At 35.7% G+C, this 18409-nt stretch overlaps 1 protein-coding gene across 2 annotated transcripts in view; it reads right to left on the bottom strand.

The window, feature by feature from the left end:
- Positions 1-18409, bottom strand: part of cntln (centlein, centrosomal protein) — a 154738-nt gene that overhangs the window by 64176 nt on the left and 72153 nt on the right. For both annotated transcript variants that reach the window (XM_041263915.1, XM_041263906.1), the window contains exons 14-15: positions 12471-12593; positions 3097-3197 (exon numbers count right to left, since the gene is read on the bottom strand). In XM_041263915.1, the coding sequence (XP_041119849.1) occupies positions 3097-3197; positions 12471-12593 (224 nt within the window). The remainder of the gene's footprint in view (positions 1-3096; positions 3198-12470; positions 12594-18409) is intronic.

Raw genomic sequence — 18409 nt, forward strand, 5'->3', positions numbered from 1 at the left:
AATGGCACACATACACTGTCCATGTCTGAATTGTGTCAAGGCTTAAAAATCCTTCTTTAACCTGTCTCCCCTTCATCTACACTGATTGAAGTGGATTTAACAGGTTACATCAATAAGGGATCATAGCTTTCACCTGGATTCACCTCGTCAGTCTATTTCATGGAAAGAGCAGGTGTTCCTAATGTTTTGTACACTCAGTGTATATATTTGTTATAACCATGGACAATCACAAATTTTCAATGTACATTGACTACAAGAGGCAGCTACTAAAGTGCAAGGAACAGGGAAAAAAGGGGCATTGTCGGGGGAAAAGGCGTATGGAGCATTCTTCTGTTTTTATCTAGAACGAACACCAGTTAAGCTGAAAATACTAGCTGACAATGTACAACTGATTTGTTTTCCTGATTTGCTGCTGATTTATCATTCGATCAAAGAGGTCTCTTGCAGTTTAAATAAAGGAACACAATCAGATTGGCAAAAATTGAATCTTCCTAAGGATTATCATAATGAATAGGACGAAAGAGAAACAGATAACAATTAAACACTATTGTGTCACACTGTCAATGTCAAATTCAGAATAAGAATACTGAATATTTTTGTAAAAAAAATAAATCATCACCATCATCATCATACGGATAAAAAAAAATATTTATTGTACTTTTTTTTTTTTTTTTTTTAGTTTGGAGTTAACATGAAATCTTTTAAACAAAAAAAACAGTAACTACTGTACAGGTCATGTTTGTTTTCAGCCTTTAACAAGAATGGCTAAACAAATAATTAGCATGACCCTTTTACCCCAGAATACATTCTGCAACAAAAAGACAGCTACCATTCACAGCTGTTTCTTATTGTGAAAAAGTAGAGGGATCTTTGTGGTGGCTAGTTTTATGAGTGTGAAGAGTCAGATGGTGAAAGGGTTAATCACCAGAATTCTGCTGGCTGCTAGTGAATGTTTCCTCAGGAGGACTGTCTTTGATATATTCCTCAACAGAAGCAAAGTCTTCTACTGGCCAATTATAAATCCCAAATCTGACTCAAAACTAAATGATGTTGTGATACTGACCTTTACTTTTTGTAACCATTTAACTTATTTGTAAAGTCTGCTACCCAAAATGGATCAAACAGATCACTCTTAAAGCAACAAGTGACTTCTATAACAGAACGTTTAACAGATGAAATTTTATTTTATCTGTAGCAGTCAAGTAGAGACAATGAGCCAACTTTTTTTTGTTTAACAAAAACTTTTTGGCAATTCACACTTTATTAAACTTTTATATAGCATCCAGTAGCCAATTTGTTGAATGCAGTTACAATGTAAAATATTTATATACAGCATCCCAGGTCAGCTAACCTGACACTCCCTAGTCATTTCTTGTACACATTCCCTCAGTGGTCAGTGGTACTGCATACATTAATAATAAAACTGTTTAAGACTTGTGCTGGAAACAAAGAACAATATGGAAATGCGTTTCATCTTCTACTATTATTCATTTTGATTTCCATCCAGTCAACATGTTTTACAGAATATATACAAGCCTATGTGAAGAATGTTTCATGTATTATTTTTATTGTCACTCCTGCTTTTAAATTTAATGGAATTCAACTTTTATACTTAATTGAATCAGAAAAGGCACAAAGCACAGAAAACTGTAGGTCTTAATTTATAATGCAGACAAAAAAAAAAAAAAGATGTATAAATAAACATTGCAAAAAAAATAACAAAACACATCAATTTATTTTAAGATGATTACTGTACTTTTTAAATTGGGCTTCCATTGTCGGAACAAAATCAGAACATAAAAAGATAAAGTTTTGTAAAATGAATAGATATTTTAAAAACTGTTTCCAATAGGTGTTTTTTTTTTCTTTTTTCTCAATGATCAATAAAACTGGAATGTTTTTATTTTGTATAGTCCAACCTGTTTAAAAGACCATTTTCGATGGTGTCTATGGTTTAACTGGATTTAGTTTTATAAATTGCAAAAGGTCAATAACATTGAGATTAAAAAGAAAAGTCATGGTTATTAATTGTAGTGCCGTGGTCAGGAACCCAAAATCTGTAATACACTTCAGTGAACTTCCAATAACACAAGGAATTTATGAACAATCACTACCAGTTACATCAGTCAAATTATTTTCTTGGTTTTTTTGCACAATTTACAGGCATAGGTACAGAAAGATGGACCAAGCTATTTACCTGGTCCAGAAAGATGGGCCAATGTAAAACTGTACTACATTCTTTAGAACACATGAAACTCTGTCTTTGAGCTGTTGTCCTAACCCGAACCCCAGTTAAGAACTGATTTATATCTTAAGCTGAGTATTTTAATTCTATCAGCACCGAAGCTCATTTTCAGCCCCCCAAACCAACAACCATTTTTGGCATAGGTTATCCGTCCACAACCAAACAACCACAATGTACAGTACAGCTATGGCCGAAAGTTTTGCTTCATCCTAGAATTATCAAGTGTTGCTTCATAAAGTCGAAGGAAACCTGTTGAATAATATTATGCTAACATATTAAATTAGTCCATGTCTGAGAGGATTAAGGAAGTCTTACAACACAACAGAATGCACTGGAATTGCCAAGTACTACTATTATGGCTATCAGTAGACATTCGCAATATCATTTTGTAGTTTCTTTGATATGATCATCTAAATTATGTCCATATAATTTTTTTTTTATGGTCTCAATCCTAAAATTCTAGGGTGATGCAAAACTCTTGACCACAGCTGTATTCAAAAACATTAATTAATTAATTTGCAATATGTTTTAAGAGAGCAGAAAAAGCAACTGGTCACTCATAATATTTGAAACTATATTTACAGTATTTCAAAAATCAAAATGGTTGATAAACTGCTTCAAGAATTTCTGGATTAGAAGTAGGTCTTGATCTTAGAGACCAAGCCGAAACAAAAAGCAGAGACACCTTAATTTGCACAACAATTTTGTTTGAAATGTAAGAAAAAGCCCATTCATTTGCATAATTTCAGCATCTGCCAATCCACTTTGACAAGACAATATAAATTGTTCACTGAACACTGCGAAATGTGTAACTGATGTTTGTCTGTTTCCAGTGAGCACTTTCTCTTTACCTTCTTTCTCCTGCTGCAGACACACATTGAGCTCCTGAATTGCAGCCTTGTCAGTTGCAGTCTGCACCCTCAGCTGATCAAGCACCTCTTCAAGGTTTACCCTGCAAGAAAAAGCAGGGGTGTGGGCCCCGGTTTTAAACAGTGTCAGCAACTTGACATAAAAAAAAAAAAAAAAAAAAACTACTACAAAATGTCAAACTACATTTGTCAAAACGATGCACATATGTAGTGTTGAAGAGTTATACAGTTGAGAAGGCCCTAACCCTAACCCTCAGCTGAGAAGGCCTTCAGGGATTGTCATCGTCCTCCCGCCGCCTACATAAAAACACAAATATTGTTTGAAAAATTGAAAAAACTCTAGCTCACTGTAAAATTACTGCAGAAAAGTGGAACTTTGACTGTTAAACATTTTGACATAGGATTTTTTTTTTTTTTTTTACTCAAACTGAATGCAATTGCAACAAGAAAATTACAAAAAAAAAAACACAACCATATGGCAAATGCTTAACATACCTTTTTCAACTTTGTTTCTTCTTTACTGTAAACTACAGTAAAGCTTTGCACTACACACAGGGAAAAATAAGTATATACGGGATATATATTATAAAAATATATATATATATATATATATATATATATATACACACACATATACACATATATATACATACACATACACACACATATATATATATATTATATATATATATAATATATATATCATATAGAAGGGTAGTTGCATACACAGAAAAGAGAGTTAACCTTTAATGGAAGGATAGGCGGTTTATTTGATTAAACTATCTGCATACAAGCAGCCATGTAGAAAACTCAGTATGTTCCTGCACAGCTATATATATATATACAGAGACACAAACACACAGATTTTATTTATTTTTAACCTAGTTTGATTCAAGGGCAGATTTGCCACACAAGTACAGGAAACATATGCTTCCAGGTAACGTTAGCAATTTTTCTTTTGTTATATTAAAAGTTGCTTGATGAGATTCTGGGATCAATAAGCTACTAACAACCAAACGAGCAAGATGGGCCGAATGGCCTCCTCTCGTTTGTAAACTTTCTAATGTTCTTATTTGGTGGCACTTCTTTTACTAAAGTAAACGTTCTCGAATTAACATAAATGTAAGTAAGAAAACTATATATATATATATATATATATATATATATATATATATATATATATATATATATATATATATATATATATAATAAAAGGAAAACTACACAATTTGTGTTAAATACCTATATGTTTATAGGTTATCAATTTCTATACTTATGTTCTGGGCACCCACCAGAAAATTTAAAACATCGGCGCATATAACATCTATTTTTTTTTTCTTCTAAACCTAATGACTTAGACTGGCAGTTGTTATGCTGCTCAAGTATAAATTTCATAAATTACAATAATTTTTTATGTTTTATTTATTTGGCCGATAAATCACGATTATCATGAGAATTTACAGACAATAATCGAAAGCTGAAAATGTCATTATCGTCCAACCCTAAACCATATATATATATATACATACACACATATATATATATATATATATATATATATATATATATATATATATATATATATTTTATATATGAGGGCGAAACAGTACTCAGGTATACATAATTGGCCCACAAAAGTTCTTGACTATCAATAAAGCTTTTATATATTTAAATTAATTTGAAGTAGGTTTGCCAGGTTACACAAACAATTAAAAAAATGCTGTAACAATGATCCTAAAATTGACTTTTGTAATAAAAATAGATTAGAAACTAAGGCTAATTATCTGACTGCAATTAGTTTGTATCCATGTTAATGGATAATTAAGAGGAATGAAAGCTGTGCTCAAAAATACACTTTCAAGTTATTATTAGGGCCCAAAGAAATCTGTAGAGAATTTAGGGAAACTCCACAGAGGTTTTTTCACCTGAAACATGTGTATTGAGGTTTTTTTTGTATTGAAAACCTCAAATAACTTGATGAGCAGCCATCCTATATTCTGTTGTCTTTGTCCTGCATATACTAAAGCCTCTTTGTATTGTGGCTTGCATAGACAGATGCAAAAATGTGGCATCTGCTAATGGAGTGTGTAGCGTCAGAGTGGGTCATAATATCATTCTGTGTATGAAAGTAACCGCATAAAAATATACAGAGGGGGATTTTAAGCCATTCTCTGTGTCTACTCAGTTTCTGGTCACAAACTCTCCCACTGACAAATAATGCTTTTTAAAAGCATTCTTAACAGGGTCTTGCTTCTGTGTGTGTGCATTCAATGCTGAGTGACAGGCAGGAGATCAAGACAGGGGTTGAAGTTGAAACGCTGGCACAGGCACACAGGATTTATTAACAAACACAAAGCAAAAGTAAATAAAAATGGCCATGTGACGTTACCAACGATGGTAATGCACAAAGGACTACTACAGCAAGCTGGACAAAAAGTGCAAAATAAAACACAGTACAAAAACTATCAAAATAAAGGTGCCGTAACAACGGCATGTGCCATTCCCTAAGGCATGGATGTCCCGCTTTATACACCTCGCTCACTGTACATTAGTGGAATTTACTCCCTGAACTAATCTTCTCTGTTCAATTACAACCAAACCCCGATTCTGACTACTAGCAGGATCATCAGCGGTTTCGCTTCTTATCCTGGGTCACTCTCACGGCGATCAGGATTACGCAGCCAGGTCTCCATGTCCGGGTAGCGTGGACGATCTTTAGCCCATACTCCGCGGCTTTGCAGCAGCCCCGGGGTGAACAAACAGGACCTCTTTATACCTGATGCTGTGCTAGAAAACACCTACTTGTTGATTATCCCCAGCTGGCAATCACACAGAGCAGACAGGCTATCCCAGGAGCATCAGGTACTTCATTAAATTAAATATAACAAGAATGTCTATCTCACAGGAGTGAGAATTGCCTTCTGAACCAAAACCATATATATATGAGACTGATTTAATAATGCTTTGATTATCAAATATTAACACAAGTAAATATGTGTTACTAATGATACCCCTGTTAAGACTAACCTTCATCTTAAATAACTGCCAGGAATGCAGTTGTAACCTTTAAGGGAATCTCCCATAGATTGCGTTGGATCGCTGATCAACCAGCGGGAGTGGGGTGTTGTTTAAACTTTCTTTTCTGTACTGTTTAGCTTAGTTAATTCTTTCTTTCTGTATTACTTTACAGAAAGATTTTTTTTTTTTTTTTTTTTTTTTTTAATAAAACTGTTACTTTATATTCACTCCTGTGTGCAGGTCCTTTATTTCAGATACATGAGCCTACAGTATATTTTCCCCTATGGGCAAATCAAAAGGCATCAACAATCCAAATAAACCAGCAGTGTCATTTTACCCCAGTAGCTCCTGGGATTTAAAGCTATCCTGGACTGCTGTGATCTGCCATAATGCTATTGAAGCAACCAGCAACTACGAAGCATAAAACAGATGAACTGATAGGATCAGTAGACAGCATGCATTTCACACATACTTCAACAAAAGCATTTGATGGGCCTTGGGAAATTCAAAGCAATGGCCCATGTGACTGGAAGTTTTAGTGATAAAAGCATTCAAAATGAAAGGTGATCTAATTTCATCAATCCTATTAACATGACACATTCTTTAATTTCTACTTTCTCCCATGGTAATCCCAACATGGCTACATAAGTCCAAAATTAACTTCCAAAGAATCTCATTTTTCAGGTTTTAAAGTGCTTTGAGGATTTTTCAGATCCTTTGTGTAAAAAGTTCCTCCCTTGTGTAAACGTCTAGATGTAAACGAAGCAGGTTTTGGCAAAGGATTACTGATCCAGCAGCACCCGTATTACAGAAAGTCAGGTCAGCCATGAAAAGAAGCTATTGTCAGAAACTTAAGAGAATTTCTCTTGACACATTCTTCTCACATTTACCCTGCCTGACCATCAACACGTGCACATTTAACAAACATATACACATGTCTAAACCACTTCTTGTACTGTAGCTAACTTTCACTACAGAGATATAGATGCAGTCGGATCATATGATGTATTATGCAAGAAAATATTAGATACCAGGAAGAGACAATTGAAAATTATATATGTGATAATGCTATCAATGCTGAAAGATGTGAGAAAATGGATAGGTCAATACTTAAGTACTTTAACATCTAGGTTGTTAATCTTGTATTGCTTTGGTTAATTGCAATCCCAGTTACATGTACTGGAGCGACCAGCTACCAAACTCTGCATTCTTAGTGGTAGCAGCTTTTCTCTGGGTGACTAATATTGCTTCTTTGAGATAAATAATCACCTGGCATTAGACATTTATTTATTCATTTATTATTCAAAATATTTAACCAGGAAACCCCTCTGGAGATGGAACAGTGAGGGTTTGTTTGTTTACATATTATTCTGATACAACATGTTGTACATGTTTGATGCTTTTCTGGCGCGCCAGTCATCCCAAAGTATGTTTTTGTATGTAGAAAATGATTACAGCAAGAGTTGGGAATCTCGTTTCCATGTTTTTCTGGAACCGGTAAAACACTGTCACATTTCATTTGACTGACAACTTCGAAGTAAGCACTCACTGAAATACTTTGCTTGATTTGGGTAAAAGACAGGCATTGAAAAATGCAGCTGCAGGTTGACAAAAATCAGGCAGTAGAGTTGAACTGCATGTATGTGTCAATTTTTTTTCAGCACTGTCAATTGATTTAAAGTGTGAATGGCTACATTGCTAAGTAAGGCAACCATGCTAGATCAACATTAGTTAAAGTGAAAATATCGGAGTTTTTTTCTTTTTTTTTTGCTTAACCCTTTAAGCAAAAAAAAAAAAAAAAAAAAAAACACAACACTTCTGGTAATGTCACCTCAACACAATGCCAGTCCATGGGGACAAGCTACTAGTGATATCACTTCGGTTATCACATATATGAGCGATAGAAGTTATTTCCATTCTGCTTAATTAAATAAAAGCGTAGGATTAGAAAGTTTACATGCAAATTAGTTTGTTTATAGTACTGGAATGTTAGGAGATACCACATAAAGTACAACAATATAGCATACGGAACACTTAAGAGCATACATTTTTTCAATGTGTTGTACATGTACAGCACAGTAGACTATTAATATTTTATTAATAAACAGTATTGTAATCAAATGCAATATCAGATAGTCCTACTATATTACGAGTGCCAAACACGCTTATTTTGTGTTGTAATGTTTAGGCTATTTATGAACTCCTAAAAGTCTGCTTATTGTCACCATTTTACTCAGTGAAAGGGTTTATCTGTAGTTAGGAAAAGATGAGAAACAAAACTGATAAAAAGATGCAATTTACAAATTTCTGTACTTATTTAGATTACTTGTTCATTAATTAGATGGCAAACCATATCTGCAAACCATATTCTATAAACAATAGAATAAAACTATAAAATCACAAAAAAAAAAAAAAAAAAAAAAAACATTAAACTCTACTTAAAGTACGAGTTTAGGAATAATTAATTTAGCAAGTAACTAATGCAAGGGCACTGTTCAAATATGCCTAACATATTCTGTGTTTTTGTGCACTTCAGTGTGCTGGACCCAGGGCAAAAGATACTCATTACCTCCAATACCTTTTTGCAATAGAGATGAAAAGTAATTACTAAGCAAAATTGTAAACTTTATTAAAACTTAAAGTAAGTCATGTCTCAAATGGTCATTTGAAGCAGGAGGAATGTTTTGCAAATCTTCTTGAGGTTTTACTAAGCAACATTTGTATTTAAATTTAGTGGTACAGTACAAGTTTCCAATGCGACAGACTGTTGTATAGGACGATAAATTACTAAAATGAATACATTAAAAAATATGCATTTGGTGACATTTGTCACGTGACCAATTATACATTTAGCATATTATTCAACATTTAACCACTTCTTTGGAGTTTATACATTTAAAATTCCCACTCCTATAAAGCATACACCATTGAAACACCTTAAAAAAACGTTATTTTTGAAGTTCACTATCTACCCAGTTTAACTCACCATATATGCTTTTCGAACTATCGAAAAGCATATATATTTAAAATTTTAATATTGACTTAATTTACGTTATTATTATAAATTAAATCCACACAATTTGAACCGTAATACCCATTTATTGCCTTTTTTATTACAGATACTAATATCCATGTATTATAAAAAAATAACAGATGTACTTCAGTGAGTTAAAGGAAAATAATTACATTTCAGGTTTCTGTGACAGTTTATGAACTATTCGACCGAATGGTCTTGTAGTTTATGACATCGCACAAACCCTAGATGGAATTATTTTCCTATAACATACTTAAACCCATCTATTATTTTCTCTATATATTGTAACAAAGCCTTCGGTCAAGGCTCGTTTGAGCCATTTAAAATAAGTGACCTAGACACAGAACTGCAAGATTAGCTTGTTTGCACGCTTTTATTAACACAAATAATCAAAAACAAACAAAACAAACCTAACTCCCATTGGAGTGATAACTAAACTTTCCTTTACTCTTAAGTAACCCACTGGCTGGCTAAGCCGTTTACCAGTCAAAAAAACTCGTTTCACCCGCAGTTAACAAGTTTAAGAATTCACAAGGTTCACACAGTACCTTTTCTTTTAGACTACACAAGTCTGTTCCACAAATGGCTTTCCTCCTTTAGTCCTGTATACAGGGTTTCCCCTGCCTTTATCCAGGGCTTAATCTGCCTCAGGGGATTCACCTTAAAATGGAGCAAGATAATTCCACTCTGGCTCCTGATAACCCTGTGGTACTTTGGGAAATGTAGTCCTCCTGGACTACATCTTTTCTCCTCCCCCTACCCTGCCACTGTGTGTATAGTTTTTTGAAAGCATAAGTTATACTTGTTATATATATATCAAAAACTATGTAAGGTTGCTCAAGCAAAACCATCAAAAGTGAGGAAATTGTGAGTTAATCTTGCAACCTTAACTGCACCATTATGCGTATTTATGACATCACATATTCCATATTTATTGACAAATGTTACCTTAAAAACTCTGTTATAGCTAATATCTGTTATATATTCTTGATTTCTTTAGCCAAGTGCAGTATAAGTTTGTATGGCTAAAGAATAGCATTTCCAGTGCTAATTAGACAAATACATTGGTTTAGTTCACACCATTTAATGTTTTTTTTATGGATTTAATAACTTTGTAATGTCTATTTTAAAATCATACTTCACAGTTTATGCTTATTTTTTCTCTCCTTTCATCCATAATAATGTGATAAGTGGCTATGGACACCGGTGATCTTAAATCACAACCAATGATGTAGAAGGACTGCTGTCTTCATCTGTATTACACTGATCAACTACCAGATGCTTTGGGACCAAGTTATGGTTAACAAATAATTAACACATTTCTAGCAACATATTTTGAAGAAATAACTTGAATAAAAAATAAAAAATAAAGAATGTAATAATTTTGCAGAACATTTTATGCATTGCACAACTTTGTTTAACCAGACCTGATTGAAACTTAAGTCCTGCAGTGAAATGGATTTGAAGTGGCAAGGTTACAACTGATATAAATTACAACACAGACATATACAATTCAAAATCAACATATTTTATAGCACAAGCAATATTTTAAAAAATCAACACACACCCCAAAATAAGTTGTTTGGTAGCCCTACATGTAGCGATAAGGGTGAATTTCTTTGTAAAGCTACCCTCTGGGAAAATACTATTTTCTGACATGTCAATAAAACAAAAAATATCAAACAGAACTACACTCCATTGGGGGAAAAATTGTGAGGCGAAATTTCAGCCAGTTCGATTAATCTTAATCCTCTTTTTGAGATGTGCAAAAAACAGGTTTAATGGGAAGGTCATTTTAACGTTAACTATAGCTACCACGCAACTGTAATTATATATATTAGTGAGCAATAATAATTATAATTTTTATTATTGTTAATTGGTCAGACACTTATCTAAAGCGACTTAGAGACTAGGGGTGTAATCCAAACACAGTTAAACAAATACTACATACAGTAATTAACAGCAGTGAAATCTTTAAATGTTTTATTTGTCTTCCTTTTTTAAATTTAAGCATCCAAGTCCTGTCAGCAAAGCAGCGCAATGCCACTTATCAGGTTTCTAAAATCAGTCTATTAACTTGTTAGTGTACAAGCACACTCTTAATTGTTGGCTACAACAATAATTGTGTTTGCTGGCTATAAAACAGCCTGATAAAGACCAGAGCTTAATTACGCAGTGCATGTTACCTTCCTTCAGTCAAACAATAAAGGTATATGAGAAGCTCTGCTTACTTGAGTATAATAGTCTGTGTTATGAGATCAAAGGGGTACACTTCAGTTTTTCCAAATCATGAGTTCGACTTGCCAAGTTTATATTGCACTTACTCCAGCTAAAAAAGCTGTGAAGGGATCAGCGCTAACCCCAGAGGATAGGTGGTGCACAGCAAGAAAGAGAGCGACTCCCTCGTGCTTTTTGCAGGTCAGTTCCAAGGACCATGTTAGCAGATCCGCACCAGACCCTTAACAGGCAGCTCGGCTGCTATCGGTAATTAGCTTGGACAGCTCTGGCTCCAAGAAAGGCAGCAAGGCTACATCGTAATGAGCTCAGCTGGGATTAGTAGGACAGGGCAGAGAATCAAGAGAGCGGAGGCCTCCTGCATCACGTACATAGTAAGGAGATCAAACAAGGATGGCTGGCGAGGTTATCCCCTCACTGCCTCGTTCCGAAAATGAAGCATGGCAGTGTGCAAAATACAGGCTAATGAAGAGCGACACCTCCAACAGATGAGAGCCACATTAATTAACACAATCCCTCGATCACATTATGCAGTTACCGTTACCATTAAACTTGTCAATGCCACCGATAGGAACAGACCACTCGGTGCTGATGAAAGAAGCTTGTCTTGGATTTTTTTTTGCATGCCACTTTTTTAACACACTTTTTTAAAACCACAACTGCGTGATCTTTACTTTTTTTATTTGAATGTATTCATTTTAATTTAAAAACAAGACCATATTAATGATCTTCTGTTTGCACTTTTCTGGATGCTTACAGGAGAGGAAGCAGTGATGTTGTGAGGTTCTCTATTGTGGCTGCAATGTGTCACTTTGGGGAAAAAGAACTGCTTGATCATATAAACATAAAAAAAGACATTACATTAAAATAAGCTTATGTTAAACTCCAACATTTTTTAAATTAGATTAGCCTAATTATCTTCCATTAGTACCTGCTGGCTGCTAACAACTGCAAAGAGGAAGCAACTCTGTGAAGTTCTTAATGGTGGCAGTGATGTGTAACAGGAGGGATCTGAAGGAAATTACATTGCTCTACATGCATGAATAAAGCTGAAACAGAGAGCACTTACTTTTCTGTTAACAGCTTCTTGTGTTCCCGTTTGAAATATGCCAGCTCATTCCAGACGGCATCGCTGTTCTCCTGTCGAAGCTGCCAGGGCTCTGCACGCTGGCTTCGGCCTTTGCTTTTAGTCCTGGGTAGTTACAGAAACGGGTCACTGTGTTAATATAACACCCAGTTTTTTTCAGCACTTACCCCAGGATAAAAAGCTACATTTTGTGTCAAGAGTTATAAAGTGCTAAAATTAATATTAATTAAGTGCTATTAATATTGGAATTTTAGTACTAATACACTCAAGGTGTAAGGTTCTAAAAAACAAAACAAAACAACAACAACAATTCACATACAGTATAGCGCTCTTCAAGTCCTCCCAGAGCACTTCACAATCCAGAAAATATATTATAAATACAGTCAGCACACATATATGCAACCCTATAAAATGTTGTCTTCGGTGATGGCTATAAGTGTGATGCATATCTGATTATTTCATTGTGGCCAGTTCCAACCTTTGTCCATTTTTCAGGGAACACAAAAAGATATAATATCAAAAATACATGTCAGAAAGGACTGTTTTAAAATAAGTAGGCTTCCATTTAGATGTACTGTATTGGTTTTGATGGTACAGTACTATATTTTCAAAAGAAGAATATTAATTCAGAACAATATGATTCTGAAAATATCACTTACCAAGAGAAGACATGTTGACTGTAATACAGTACGTAGTTTTAAATCAGATACGTATTGTAGCAGTATGTAAAATTCCCCGTTAACGACAGCAAAATTAAATTACAGTGTTATCCATGTACAACGTAAAAGGTAATGCAATTTTGCAAAAGATAAAATTAAAAAAAAAATAGGTTTCCAGAATTAAAACAGTATCTAAAGTCAGTATTCAAAATTGTAGAGCATAGTGCTAGATAAGGCCCTAATGTCACTGTTCACTTGCAAATGAAAATGCACAAAAATTCAACTAAAGATCACAGATTTAAATAAAAAATATTAAAACTGTTTAATGACTAACTGTTACAATACCAAATCTTGTCTCTCTGTTTTGTTTTGGCTGCATTTTAATCAGGTGAAACTGGAAGAAGCGCTGTGTGACTGCACAATAAAAACAGACTGATTTGGCATGCAGAGAGAAAAAATGCAGGACAGATATTCAAATAAATTGTAAGATTGAAGAGATGGGCTTTGTATCAGAAAATTGGTGACGTCAGAATTCATGTGTGATGGGCAGGTGCATTATTTTGTCACGTATACTGTGTGTATGTGTGTATACACACACACACACACACACACACAGGTTCTCAAAAGTATTCAACCACAAATTTTATTTATTGCCACTGATCAACACAAAAAAGTTCATAATGTCAAAGTGTAAAATAAAATCTACCAAATGTTCTAAATTAATTACAAATACAAATCAGAAAATAATTGATTATATAAGCATTCACCCCTTTGAGTCAATATTTGGTTGAGGCACCTTTGACAGCAATTACAGCCATAAGTCTATTTGGATAAGTCTCTACCAGCTTTGCACATCTGGACATTAAAATTTGCAAAATTGCTCAAGCTCCGTCAAGTTGGATGGGGACCTTTGGTGAACAGCAATTTTCAACTCTTTCATCATATTCTTAATTGGATTGAGGTCCGGGCTTTGACTGGGCCACTCCAGGACATTGACCTTTTTGTTTTTAAGCCAATCCAGTGTGGTTTTGGCTATAAGTTTGGGGTCATTGTCCTGCTGGAAGATGAATCTTCTCCCAAGTCCCAGGTCTCTTGCAGACTTCAGCAGGTTTTCCTCCAGGATTTCTCTGTACTTTGCTGCATCCATTTTGCCCTCAATCTTCACAAGCTTTCCAGGCCCTGATGCAGAGAAGGTAGGGATGGTGTTCTCAGGATGATGTGCGGTGTTAGGCTTGCGCCAAACATAGCGTTTAGTGTTGAGGCCAAAGAGCTCTATTTTGGTCTCACCAGACCATAGAATCTTCTTCCACTTGGTATTAGAATCTCCCATGCCTTCTGGCAAACTCTAACAGTGATTTGATGCAAGTTTTTTTCAAACAATGGCTTTCTTTTTGCCACTCTCCTATAAAGGACATTTTTGAGAAGCATTCAGGCAATTGTTGACATATGCACAGTGTCTCCCAGCTCAGCCGTGGAAGACTGTAACTACTTTAGAGTTGCATAGGCCTCTTCTTGCCCGGATACTCAGTTTTTGAGGACAGCCTGTTCTAGACAGATTCACAGTTGTGCCATATTCTCTCCATTTCTTAATAATGGACTAGACTGTGCTCCGGGGGATATTCAATGTATCAATGTATCAATGTATATATATTCTTATATCCTATCCCTGATTGGTGCTTTTGAAGAACCTTATTCTGGATTTGCTTTGAATGTTCCTTCGTTTTCATGATGTAGTTTCTGTTAGGAAATGTACTAACCAACTGTGGGACCACCCAGAAACAGGTGTATTTAACCTGAAATCATGTGAAACACCGTAATTGCACACAGATGGACTCCATTCAACTAATTATGTGACTTCTAAAGACAACTGGTTGCACCACAGCTTAATTAGGTGTGTCATAGTAAAGAGGGTGAATACTTATGCAGTCAGTTATTTTCTGTTTTATATTTGTAATTCATTTAGAACAATTTGTAGATTTTATTTTTTCACTTTGACATTATGGACTCTGTGTTGATCAGTGACTAATTAAAACCATTTTGATTCCAAGTTGTAACACAATTAAATGTGGAAAAGTCCAAGGGGGGTGAATACAGTGGCTTGCGAAAGTATTGACCCCCCTTGGCATTTTTCCTATTTTGTTGCCTTACAACCTGGAATTAAAATTGATTTTTATTTGGATTTCATGTAATGGACATACACAAAATAGTCCAAATTGGTGAAGTGAAATGAAAAAAATAAACTTGTTTAAAAAAATTCTAAAAAATAAATAACGGAAAAGTGGTGTGTGCATATGTATTCACCCCCTTTGCTATTAAGCCTCTAAATAAGATCTGGTGCAACAAATTACCTTCAGAAGTCACATAATTAGTTAAATAAAGTCCACCTGTGTGCAATCTAAGTGTCACATGATCTCAGCATATATATACACCTGTTCTGAAAGGCCCCAGAGTCTGCAACACCACTAAGCAAGGGGCACCATGAAGACCAAGGAGCTCTCCAAACAGGTCAGGGACAAAGTTGTGGAGAAGTACAGATCAGGGTTGGGTTATAAAAAAAATATCCGAAACTTTGAACATCCCACGGAGCATCACTAAAGCCATTATTAAAAAATAGAAAGAATATGGCACCACTACAAACCTGGCAAGAGAGGGCCGCCCACCAAAACTCACGGACCAGGCAAGGAGGACATTAATCAGAGAGGCAACAAAGAGACCAAAGATAACCCTGAAGGAGCTGCAAAGCTCCACAGCGGAGATTGGAGTATCTGTCCATAGGACCACTTTAAGCCGTACACTCCACAGAGCTGGGCTTTACGGAAGAGTGGCCAGAAAAAAGCCATTGCTTAAAGAAAAAAATAAGCAAACACATTTGGTGTTCGCCAAAAGGCATGTGGGAGACTCCCCAAACACATGGAAGAAGGTACTCTGAAATTGAGCTTTTTGGCCATCAAGGAAAACGCTATGTCTGGCGCAAACCCAACACCTCTCATCACCCGAGAACACCATTTTTTCATAAAAACCATTTTTCATCGGCAGGGACTGGGAAACTGGTCAGAATTGAAGGAATGATGGATGGCGCTAAATACAGGGAAATTCTTGAGTGAAACCTGTTTCAGTCTTCCAGAGATTTGAGACTGGGACGGAGGTTCACCTTCCAGCAGGACAATGACCCTAAGCATACTGCCAAAGCAACACTCGAGTGGTTTAAGGGGAAACATTTAAATGTTTTGGAATGGCCTAGTCAAATCCCAGACCTCAATCCAATTGAGAATCTGTGGTATGACTTAAAGATTGCTGTACACCAGCGGAACCCATCCAACTTGAAGGAGCTGGAGCAGTTTTGCCTTGAAAAATGGGCAAAAATCCCACTGGCTAGATGTGCCAAGCTTACAGATACATACCCCAAGAGACTTGCATGTGTAATTGCTGCAAAAGGTGGCTCTACAAAGTATTGACTTTGTGGGGGTGAATACTTATGCACGCTCAAGTTTTCTGTTTTTTTTGTCTTCTTGTTTGTTTCACAATAAAAAATATTTTGCATCTTCAAAGTGGTAGGCATGTTGTGTAAATCAAATGATACAAACCCCCCAAAAATCGATTTTAATTCCAGGTTGTAAGGCAACAAAATAGGAAAAATGCCAAGGGGGGTCAATACTTTCGCAAGCCACTGCACTTTTGAGAGCCACTGTGTACACACACACACACACACACACACACACACACACACACACACACAGTACCAGTCAAAAGTTTGAGTACACTTGCTAAAAACTAGTTTTTTATTTTTTTATAATTTACAATGTTTAACGTCGTATACGTTTCTGTAAATACTTGAAAATGAAAACACGTTACAATATACAAAACAAAACATAAGGAGTATCAAAGCAATGTTAAAAAAAATTGAAAATTGTCTCTAAATCTTGGATTCCTCAAAATAGCCACCCTTTGCCTTACTAACAGTCTCACAAACACGAGGCATTCGGTTAACAAGTTTCAGCAGGAAATCACCCGACATGTCTTCCCAGCTCTTCTGCAGCAATTCCCAGAGATGTAGGGTACTTGTGGGTAGCTTTGCTTTGTCTCTTCTGTCCACTTAGTCCCATACAAGTTCTATGGGATTGAGGTCTGGAGACTGGGCAGGCCAGGTCATTAGATTGAGTTATCCTTCACTTTCCTTCTTCGCCAGATAGTTCTTGCACAACTTTGCACAACTTTCGGGTCATTGTCTTGCTGAAGAATGAAGGACTGCCCAACTAGCCATAATCCTGATTGAATGGCATGCCTCTGAAGTATGCTATGATAGCCATGCTGGTTGAGCTTGCCACGGACTTGGTAAAGATCACCAACTCTGTCACCAGCAAAGCAACCCCAGACCATGACACTGCCTCCTCCATGCTTGACAGTGGGAACCAGACATGCAGAACTCATGCGCTCACCCTCTCTGCGTCTTACAAATACTCAGCGGTTGGACCCAAATATTTCAAATTTTAACTCATCGGTCCATAAGACCGACTTCCACTCCTCAAACGTCCAGTTTCTTTGTGTTTTGGCCTAGGCAAGTCTCTTCCTCTTATTCTGCACTCTTAACAATGGTTTCTTTGCAGCAATTCTTCCAGTTAGGCCAGCTACAGTTGATGAGCTTGTATTTCAGGGGCAGTTAATCACCGGTTTCGCAGACTTGTGACTTCTGAGGTCACCCTTGGCCTGCCTGACCTTGTTCGGTCCACATGAGTGCCAGTTTCTACAAATCATTTGATGGTTTTGGCCACAGCAGTTACAGACACTTGCAAAGTTCTTGAAATTTGTCTAAAGGTTGACCTTCATTTCATAAAGTAATTACAGCCTTTTTTCTTTGCTTAACTGAGCTTAACTTTGCTTAACTTTTGCCATTTTCTGCTCCCTTACATTCAGGAATGACAAACTTGTGCCTATGCCACCTATATTTATAGTAATCATGGACCCTGACCTGTTAACAATAATTGGTGACAAAAGGTTAATTAGGTAACATGTTAGTTAACTCAGAGAGCATCTAACAAAGACACTTTTATACTTAGGCCAGTGTTCTAACACCGTGTTATACACGTTTCAGACTTTGATTATCAGCTTATATAAATACACTTATCATACAATGAAATAACATATTTATACAGTTTATACAGTTAAAAGCATAGATAATCAAGGTTTCAAGCAGGTGTACTCAAACTTTTGACCCCTGACCAATTCTCTCATAAATACTGAATTACAAATGGTACATTGAAATTT

The sequence above is a fragment of the Polyodon spathula genome, chromosome 1 (genome assembly GCF_017654505.1).
Source record: "Polyodon spathula isolate WHYD16114869_AA chromosome 1, ASM1765450v1, whole genome shotgun sequence".
Classification (NCBI taxonomy): Eukaryota; Metazoa; Chordata; class Actinopteri; order Acipenseriformes; family Polyodontidae; genus Polyodon; species Polyodon spathula.